Source organism: Lepidochelys kempii, chromosome 6 (assembly GCF_965140265.1).
Source record: "Lepidochelys kempii isolate rLepKem1 chromosome 6, rLepKem1.hap2, whole genome shotgun sequence".
Lineage (NCBI taxonomy): Eukaryota > Metazoa > Chordata > Testudines > Cheloniidae > Lepidochelys > Lepidochelys kempii.
The window spans coordinates 86,899,185-86,909,649 of record NC_133261.1 but is presented as its reverse complement, the minus strand read 5'-3'; the positions used below and the strand labels follow the sequence as shown (position 1 = coordinate 86,909,649).

The following is a 10,465-nucleotide window of genomic DNA, read 5'->3' as shown; positions in this document are numbered from 1 at the left end:
CGCACGCACGCACACACACACACACGCGCGCGCGCGTCCGCAGGGGAGGTTTGTGAAAGGCGCAGTGTCGTGGCGCAGAGTCGGGGGGGCGATAATACCCCTAGAAGGGGGTTGGGGATCACAAGATCCGTATGGAAGATGTGGCGGGGGCACCTCCCGCGGGGCGGGGAAAGGGATGTGTGATATCACCCCCGTCCAACAGTCCGGTGGGGGAGGCAACAGTTGAGGGCAGCCTGGTGGGTGTGAGGAGGGCCCCGGGCAGATGGATGTGGGGTGTGCCCCAGGTAGATGAATGCTCTCCTGAGGACCCCGGGCTGGGAGGGGGGTATGGCGGTGCCCCCTCAGGGGCCCGGGCAGTTCGGCGTAGGGATGCCCGGCGGGGCACTGGAGGGCTGGGCTGAGAGGTCAATACGCCGGTGAGGGCCGCAAGGCGGGGCGGGGCGGGGCTGGCGTAGCACAGGCGCTGCCCCCCGGCTCCGGCCGCGCGGCGAGGCAGGGGCCCATCCCCCTCCCCCCTTGCGGAGCGGGCTGGGAGGGTCGCCGCGGCACGTGGTGGTGAAGGCGGCGGCCGCGGCGCCCATGTGACTCGTCCCCCCGCCCACCTCGCCCCAGCCCCCCGCGCGCTCCGTGCGAGCAGCATCCCAGCGTTGCAGGCAGCCGCCGTCGCCACAGGGACCCGGCACCATGGTAAGGGCGGGGCGTGCTCGGGGCAGTGCGGCGGCCAGGGCCCGCGGAGGGCGGGAGGCCCGGCGCGGTGAGGGGCTGAGCGGGTCCGGGCCGGTGTTCAGGCCCCGAAGCCTTCAGCGGCCATTTTAATCTAATTTTAGTGGGGGGGGGGAGGCTGCGGGGCTCGGCCCGGGAGGCTGGCGGGGGCTGCCGCCTGGCCGCTGCGGACGAGTGGGGTGGTGCGTGAGGGGAGGGCTGATCGCAGCCTGAGCTCACCACGGCGGGCGGACCCCTCCGGTGAGCCGGGGGCGAACGGCTGTGGGAGCCGAGGTGATCGCGGGGGCAGGGTCCCCCCGGGGCGGGGGTCTGCCTGCCGGGCGCGCTGCGGGTGGGAGGTTTGTGGGGGCGATTGCGGCAGGGGGGTTGAGGCTCATCGCCTCTGGCTCCGTGCGTCTCTCCCCGTGGAGGACGCGGGGTTGACGCTGCTGCTGCAGAGCCTCGGGCCCCGGCCCTGCCTGCTTGATTTCCCCACCGCAGGGGGAGTTTGTGCTGCCAAATATCATGTGGCGGGGCTGGGGGCTGAGGAACAGATTATTTAAAAACAACGAGGAGGACTTGTGGCTCCTTAGAGACTAACACATTTATTAGGGCATAAGCTTTCGTGGGCTAAACCCGACTTTAAAGTGGGCAGGGTGCGTTCAGGGAGCAGTCAGCCCTCTCGGACTGACTTCACTAGCTGCAGTTCCCCCAGAAACCTGCATCGCTCTCCAGTGGGGAAGAGAGGGCAATGGAGCTGCATTGTTTCCTCTTTCAGAGGGGGAATAGGGAGTGAGCAGTCTAAGCTGTCAATGCACTAGCAGTTAAGCTTATTTTTAAGGTTTACATAACCATCTTTCTAATAAGAATCTTGCAAGCAAATCCGAGTTTAATAGTGGAGATGGGCTAGTAAAACCTTCATTTCTTCAAATAAAATGTATTTCCTATAACTAAACTAGGAAAAGGTACAGATTATATTCCAAAAGGGGCAGGGTTGTTATTTTTTTTTAATGTGTTATTTACCTGGTTTCTTGAAACAGCATGCTGTACCTTGGAAACTGCGGTCTTTTAATAAAGAATGTAATGAACTGAAAACAAGGGCCATACGGATGTGTTTAGCTAGCTTATAAGTAACAAGCTAAAATTGTTGTAGTGAGTTTGCTGTCAGCTCCCTCAGTATATTGTTTCCTTACTGTTTTACGTTAGGGTTCTGAATGGGTTGGAACTACTGTAGTGTGTTGTACAATTTGTACTTTCCTCATGTAGAAACTGCAGTAGCTTTTTTTTTTTTGGTTAGTGCATCAGCATTAAGTAAAAGAAAGGAGTTTTAAAAACATAACATTGCAGTTGACACAACTCAGAAGGCATTTCTACTGCTTCTAGAGCCTTACATCACTCAACAAAACTAGAATCATGACACTACTGGATATGAACTGCTGATATAACATTTGTTCCAACTAAAAAAAACCCCACAAAACAAACAAAAAACCCCACCCCTGGCTGAGACAAATATATGATAAACTAATAGATAATTGGTTGGTATGTGCAATGGAAACCCAGTTATTTAGGATCGATAACTGAAAAGGAGACGATGCTGAGATAAAACAATGAATAAATTAGGAAAAAATTTTGTACAGTTTTTTACCTAATACAACCCCACTGACATCATTATGGTTCTAGAGTGTTCAGGTTTTAGTGTAAAATTTTTGTTCTTAAATTATAGAGTAGATTTCTCTTTATTTAGTATCAGGTAATATCTTCCCTATAGTCAATGTTAGTCGTTTTGCATTTAAATAATTATTTCCTTCATCTCATTTACAGGCTTCTGGAGTAACAGTGAATGACGAAGTTATAAAGGTTTTTAATGACATGAAAGTAAGGAAATCTTCAACCCCAGAAGAGATTAAAAAAAGAAAGAAAGCAGTTCTTTTCTGCTTAAGTGATGACAAAAAACAGATAATTGTAGAGGAAACAAAGCAGATATTAGTTGGTGATATTGGCGATACTGTGGAAGACCCCTACACAGCCTTTGTGAAGTTGTTACCGTTGAATGATTGCCGATATGCTTTGTATGATGCCACATACGAGACAAAGGAGTCTAAGAAAGAAGACCTGGTATTTATATTCTGGTGTGTGAAATCAACTTGCTATTAAAACTGAAAATCTTTACATTTTCCTTCTAATATCAGTGGGTTAAATAATTACTTTTTGCCTTTACAGGGCTCCGGAAAGTGCACCTTTAAAAAGCAAGATGATCTACGCAAGCTCTAAAGATGCCATTAAAAAGAAATTTACAGGTACAGGCATCTGATATTCCACATAGCAGTTACAGTTCTTCTCAGCATTGAGGAACTGAACAAATATATTTTTATCCATTTGTCTTTCAGGTATTAAACATGAGTGGCAAGTAAATGGTTTGGATGATATTAAGGACCGTTCAACACTCGCAGAGAAATTGGGAGGCAATGTGGTAGTTTCACTTGAAGGAAAACCCTTATAGAAAGACATACAAGTGCCATCTGGATCTAAGGAGCTTCCATTTCTGCAGCTCATTCAATTGGAATAGTATAACTCCTCCTCCCCTCCCCCCCATTCACCTTTCTACAGACCTGAAGGAGATGTCATTAAATTAAACTGTCTACCAGTGATTGCCATTTGATTCTTTAATCCTGGTAGTTTTATGTAGACCCCAAGGAATGCCTTCATGTCATACTCTTAGCCAGAACTGGCGTTGCATGCATTCCTTGCAACCTGTACAATGAATGTGATAGTTAATGTGAATAGTCTAGCAAACAGCAAAGGGTAAGCTAAGTGAATGCCTTGAAAGCATTATCCACTGGTCAGATGGTAGACTCTATTCAGTATACTTACAGTTGCACTTGATTGCAGTTCCATGAGGCTCTTGTGCATTCATACACCTCACCTGCCTTGACAAGCCTATTTTTGTGACATGGCAGCACACAACACTATGCATTTAAAGCACTTTTTTGTAATATGTTTGATTTTTTTTTTCTTCCCCTCCCCCCAAAGAAATGCCAATTAAGTTGCTGTAACTGTGTCATCAAACAATTGTAGTACCTTGATTTTCATTCCTGTTACATGCATATCTTTATAAAATGAAGTAGCTGTTCTGATGCCTTTCGTTTTCCATTGAATGTACACTACTGAACAGGAGTAGGAGTTATGTTTACCATGTGAGTCTTGCAACACTAAAGTTGTTTTGTAAAACATCAGTCATGATGGCAGTTTCTGTATAAAAAGAGCCTTAAATGGAACACTGTTTTGAAATCAAAAAAAAAAAAAAAAACCTGGCCACGTTGCAATAAAACTTGTGGCTTATTACAGAATGTTGCCTTGTTTTCATTGGAAAATATAGTTTGAAGTATGTTTAAATTAAGCATATTTTGAATAACTTAACTTCTATGGAAAGTATTATAAAGGTAAACAATCATTAATCTCAACTTCAGTAATAGTTTTTCTGCCCTAGTCATAATTTAGACATTGCTTTACAGTAATTTAACTGTTCTATTCTGTTGATTGGATAAAGGACCTCTTCCCAGTTTATAACCATTTAAGTAAATAAGCTGCCATTATTAGGGAGCATTCAATCCATAACTCGTTTGTATCTGAAGTTTACAATGTAGGAATTTGTTACCCGTGCAACATATTTCTTTACCTGAATTCTCATAAAGTTCTATATGCCAGAAATGTATGGCTGTAACATTTGTTTCCAATCTGATGTGTAATGGCAGGAAGAGCTTACCTTCACACAAGTGAGTTATAGGGTTTGAATAGTTAAATCTTCTTTGTTTCTACAAATGTTGCAGGAACACTGACTCCGTCTAAGAAATCCTAAACGAATGGTTCAACTTGTTAATTTTTGTGCAAAAAGAATTGGAAAGTGTTTTCCACTACTAACTCTTGCATCAGGGACATGGTTTGGCTAAAGGCCAAATACTGCTCTCCTTATAGAGAATTTGATCTGCTCAGTGTGAGCAATCCTCCCTTAGCCAGAGCTATTTATGGCTAACGCATGCTTTTGTATCTTGTCATCGTTATCCACAAATGGCAAAACTGGACATGATTTTACTCGTATGCATAAAGGAACTCTATTAGGCAGCCAATCACAGCTGAAATATACATGCTACTAGAAGAAATACTTTTATCATTACCTTATTTTAAAAAGTCAGAGTAGAACTATGAAGTTTTAAATGTTGAGTTTTTATTTTCGGTCCTTAAGCCTCTAAAAAGCAGAGCAGTTAATGGCAAACACCTTTGTAAACTGAATGACCTAGCAGTGTTGTTGTCTGGATCTCTTGTCCTGTGCAACTTTTAAGACTTTATTTCAGTCTTCCAGCTGTCCCTAAAATTTACAGATTTCATTTTGATACCTATTTTATGTAGGCTAAATTCTGCTACATTGCAGTTTAACAAAGCATGCTGTCCACTGACTTGTTAAATGTGTTAATTAATTTTGTTTTTTGTATTTCAAAACTCAAGTATCTTTTACTAAAGTTGAAAAATAACTGAAATGCATGGGAGTTGTCTACAATGATCTTTCTTGATTTCTCAGTCTTTTTCCAATTATACACCTTGTGTGCAGAGCCTAGTTAATATTAGAATCAAATGTGTGCTTAATATATGGTACTGTGATGAACTGAGATTAAAAATGTATTTTTAATCTCCGTTCATTGGAACACCATATACTATGTCACAAAATACCTTTATATTGTAAACAAATCAGTTTGTACAAACAACTTCATTAGACATCAAAACAATTTAAAATTAAGATGTTAAATTTTAATTGAAATTCCATTTTAGTTAGGAATTTAAATAAGTATTTGCATTTAAATTTACATTCTCCTCTGCTACTTAATGTCACTGGTGGTGTGAATAATCTTAGAAGGTGTCTGTGGCTTCTTCAAAATGGAATATTAAAGGATATATATATTTTTTAAACTAGCTAAGGTATATAGTAGACTCAAAATCCCAACAAATACATATAAAATCTAAGTACAAGCTGTGTTTATATAAGGTCCAGAGTCCTGAACTAAAACAGCTTTTGCATCAGATGTTCAGTCCGTCTTTAATCTGTTCTTGAAACAGTATTGACTGATGTGAAGTCCAATTAAGTAAATAGATATCCTGCTTTTAAAAACAGTGCTACAGAACCACTGCTGATTGAATTCTAAAACAAATGAAAGACAACTGACATCTGTTCCAAACTCATTTGTCAGCTGTTGTTTTCTGTCACTGTTCAAAATGGTGAGGGCCTCATTGTAATTTATAAGTGAAGGAAAAGCCTCTCAATCTGAATATCTTCTTATGTATGTCTTTTGTCTATGTGACTTTGGATATCTTGGCTTCAGTTAATTTATTGATAAAGGAATGTTAAATAAAAGTTTTTGAGAGTAGCTTTTGCAGAAATGGCATCTTTTCTTTTAAAAATCACTGATCCTACTCAATTTGATCATGCTTTCAAATTATTTCAGGAGGGCCTGGAGACATAATACAGGGGTTAACTTCTCTGAAAGGGGAGAATCAGCCTGGAATTAGGAAGAGTAGCTTGAAGTATATGTCCAAGGCAGCTCTTAAAGTATGCTTAAGAAATGGGGTGCTGTTAGGTAAAACCACTAAGCTGATATTAGATGCAATTGACAATTTTAGAAACCCACTTGTGCTAAAACCTGGCACAGAGAACCGGGAAAAGGAGGCTTTTGCTTCCCTGTAACTTGTTCAAAACAAGCAATGGTATTCTGTAAAAGTCATTGCCCATCTTTGCATTAACTGGCAACCTTATGACCATACCAACAGAAAGCTTAGTATTCATGGCCCATTCAGTTCTTGACTTCAGCTCTCCTTGGTCCCTCTAGTTCAGTAGTTTCCAAACTTTTTTTGCCGCTTGTGCAGCAAAAGCCTGTGCCGGACCAAGCCAGTTTGTTTACCTGCTGCGTCCGCAGGTTCAGTCGATCGCGGTTCGCTGCTCCAGGCCAATGGGGGCTGCTGGAAGCGGCAGCCAGTATGTCCCTCAGCCTGCACCACTTCCAGCAGCTCCCACTGGCCTGGAGCAGCGAACTGCGGCCAGTAGGAGCCGCGATTGGCCTAACCTGCAAACGCAGCAGGTAAACAGCCCGGCCCAGCAGGGACTTTCCTTGCACAAGTGTCGGAACAAGTTTGGGAACCACTGCTCTAATTAATAGTTGAAATTTAATGGTTGTGTATTGAAAAGAAACTTGCACTAATCTTGCCCAAGGGCTGTCCTTATAGCCCCTCTCTTAACCACTGAATTAAGTTTTAAAATATCTCTGATTCAGAAAACCTGGAATAAATAAAACTAAAAATAGCTGCAGGTAGTCTGTTTATTTGTATCACAGGTAGCACCTAGATTCTCTGATCAGAATTTGGGCTTCATTGTCTTTGTATAGCACCTAGCACAGTAAGACAGTTTGCAGCCTACTTGCACTGGAACATAGGAATTGCCACATTGCATCAAACGTGAGGTCCTGCAGTGGCCAGTGCAATATGCTTCAGTGGAATGTATAAGAACTCTGTAGTAGGTGGATGTGGGATAATCTGTTCCCTACGTTAGATCTCATTCTCGTCTCTAATAGTTAGATGACTTGAGGTTTAAAGCATGAGGTTTAATAGCCCTTCCAAAAAATGTATTATGATAGCCACATAAACATTAATCCCTTTTTGAATTTTGCTAGGTTATTGGCTTCAATGATTTCCTGTGGCAACGTGTTGGATAGTCCAAACATGCACTATGTGAAGAAGTATTTCCTTTATCAGTTTTGAATTCTTCCCTTTATAAATTCATTGAATATCCCCTTACTCTTGTGTTATGAGAGAGGGACAACAGAAGTACCTACTTGAATAGACCAGCCAAGACAGAGAATAGATTAAAAACAACCAAACTTGTTAGTTTTAAATATTCATAATTCTGAGCCTCCCATTTCATAATTTTCCCACTAATTCTCTTCTTTGTTTGCTGCAACCAACAAAATGCGCTTCACTCACCCCACAGAAAAAGTTTTGGGTGCATTATATAGACATTAGCAAAGTAATTTCAGTACTACTTTTTGCTCCCTTAATTTTTGGTGTTGGGTTTTTTTAATGGCAGTTTGCAATTAATCTACAATATCAAATTACTTTTGATATTTTGAAGAGATACTGGGTAGACATGGAAGTGAGGGGAAAAATGGGAATGTATAAGTATAGACCGATGAAAGAAACTCATTCTTCATATATAGTTGTCTGTACCTCGTCTCTTCATATCAAGGCTTCTAGACATAGAAACAGCTTAAATGGCAGAACATTAATAAAGGCATCTACAATTAATATGATTAGATCCTCTAGTAGACAGCTGCTCTTACTAAAAATTGATTGTTAATGTACAGTGCAGCTATCTGAACAGGCCTTCTGTCTGGACACAGCAGATGAATGTACATTTTCATACAAACAAGATAAACAAGGCAATGCTCAGTTTCTGAAGTTAAGTATTTTTGACAAATAGGTAGAACCATTTGGACTATTTCAAGATGTTCTGTTAGGATTGTATTGTGCATACTCGGCACTTGGTACCATATTTGAATCGTTTTGACCTTTTTTCCACATCACAATCTTAAATCTAAAGTAATGAAATATATTAGTATTCCCAGTTCTTCTTGTTATCCTATTTACACCATCTAATACATAAAATAGGAAACAAATCTTTACTGTAATCGTAAAACTATGCTCTTGAAAGTCAGGAAATTCAAACAAATAAGGTTGCTATTATAGTGTTAATGTGGCTTCATCACATGTTTTTGTACCATATTATCAATAACTTCATGTATATTAACAGAAGATGATACTAAGTACATCTGTACTATATGGTTGCTCTAACACTGTCAGCAACTTATATTTTGGAATTTTCTGCTTTTTGAGTGCTTAATTTTTCAGTCTTAGCTCACCATTACTACTCCTATTGTATGCTTAATTTCCTTGATTTTTTTTTTTAAATTAGTTGGAGGAGGGATGGGGAAGAAATTGCAAGTTATTGCAGATCCTCCCCTGTTAAAATACTCCTAAATATCAATTCAAATGAGTGGGAGAAAAACATTGAACAGCCCTGCCTCTTTAATTTTTTTTCCTGTTCTAGTGAACAGACCTTAGGAATGTGTAGCCATAACCATGTTTGTCTCTCTTTCCACCTCCACCCCTCTTATTTTTAAAATCAGCTGTGTCACTGCAAATCCCTACCACCTGCCCACCATGTTCTATAAATCTTCATAGGCAGCCTATCTGCTTCTACCTTTGTGTCTGTTTTCCCCTCTCTTTTTTGCAGTTATACTCTGTACAAATTGAATAGAGAAAAGCTAAAGAGAGAGACCTGTAATGCTTCTAGTATAGTAGCTACGTTACACAAAAAGGTAAAAGCTTCAGTGATTCTCAATTGCATGCAGCTGCAGATCAACATCTGCATGAAAAAGATTTTTTTTTCCCCCAAAACTTTTCAGCACTCAGTTTGTTGCTTCTTCCTCTCATGAGTGGCTGCACTGTTTGTATGTGACCTGTTAAGACTAATGTGGGAACTGCACTTTTCTTCTATTTTGTCTGTTTATATAAAATCAAACTTGCATGCAGAAAAGATGATACAGAAAGCGGGAGGGAGATTTAGAACAAGCAGTTTGTATCGAAGAACCGTACGTTGATCAAAAACTATATTAAGTATAAACATGGGTTAAAGCAGAGAAAAAAGGATGTACTTAATTTCTGATGTCAGTTCATCTTTAAAACAGCCTCTGCTCTTCATAAACATAATGATTCCACAAGGTATGTATCCCCACTTAGTGCTCATTATGGATGCAATGTACATGTTTAATTTTTATATAGAATTTCTTATCTTGTTTCTAATCCTACTGATACATATGAAGTCATATACTGTATAGCAACCCCGTCTTTCATCCTCAGGTGTTGTACTACATGCATCTGAGTTACGTTTAAATGGTCCTTTAAGATGCCTTAGTTCTTAATGAAAGCACATGTAACAGCTGACTTATGACATTAGGATTTATGGTGAAGTGTTACAGTTCTTTATTAGAAGATTCCAAGTGACAAAGCTCTTTGTGGGCATTTTCTTAGGGTCAATAACCCTGTGACTTAAGCATGTAATGCCTTCTCACTCACATTATTCATTACCTGCACAAATTCTGTGTATGTTTGGGAGCATAAACTGCAGTTTTTTTATAATACTGATATATCAGTGGGCTTTAATCCTTATGTATTTGCAAATTCTGTTGTGGGTGGTTTTTGTTTTTGTTTTGAGAGTCATTCTGAGCTACTAAGAGTACTTTTATCTGTAATATTTCTTATTAAAAGGTTGGGTATTTTTACTTTCATACACCAGAATAAATTCCTGGTACTCGCTTACAAATAACTAGAGTTCCTAAAAAATATTTATACTGTGTGATCGAAGTAGATAGGCATCTTGTGGAACATCCATAGGAAATATACTTGTGGGATTAGCCTAAATGACTATTGAATGTCATTGCTGCTGTCCATAGCAAGTATTCCATCTCTAACTGTTCATTTATTCCAGGCAAAACTTTCTTCAGATCCTTATAGCTTGTGTGTAACACAAGCCCAACGCAGAGAATATGTAGAGACCTAGCAGGAAGTCTTAGAATTGCTAAGATGACTTTACATGCCGGCCAAACATCAGGTTTACTGAAGAGGCTGAGGAAAGCAGCCAGCAGGGTCATAATGATAACCTTTTTTC

At 40.7% G+C, this 10,465-nt stretch overlaps 1 protein-coding gene across 3 annotated transcripts; it reads left to right on the top strand.

Moving 5' to 3' along the window:
* Nucleotides 1-446: 446 nt before the first annotated feature.
* On the top strand, nt 447-6,116 carry CFL2 (cofilin 2). Of its 3 annotated transcripts, none has more exons than XM_073349010.1 (4): nt 447-687; nt 2,524-2,831; nt 2,923-2,999; nt 3,090-6,116. In XM_073349010.1, exons 1-4 carry the CDS (start codon nt 685-687, stop codon nt 3,200-3,202), a joined length of 501 nt encoding a protein of 166 aa, XP_073205111.1. In that variant the 5' UTR covers nt 447-684; the 3' UTR covers nt 3,203-6,116. The 3 variants fall into 3 exon arrangements, with proteins under 3 accessions (XP_073205111.1, XP_073205114.1, XP_073205113.1); XM_073349013.1 differs by lacking the exon at nt 447-687 and adding an exon at nt 731-754; XM_073349012.1 differs by lacking the exon at nt 447-687 and adding an exon at nt 862-963.
* Nucleotides 6,117-10,465: the final 4,349 nt, after the last annotated feature.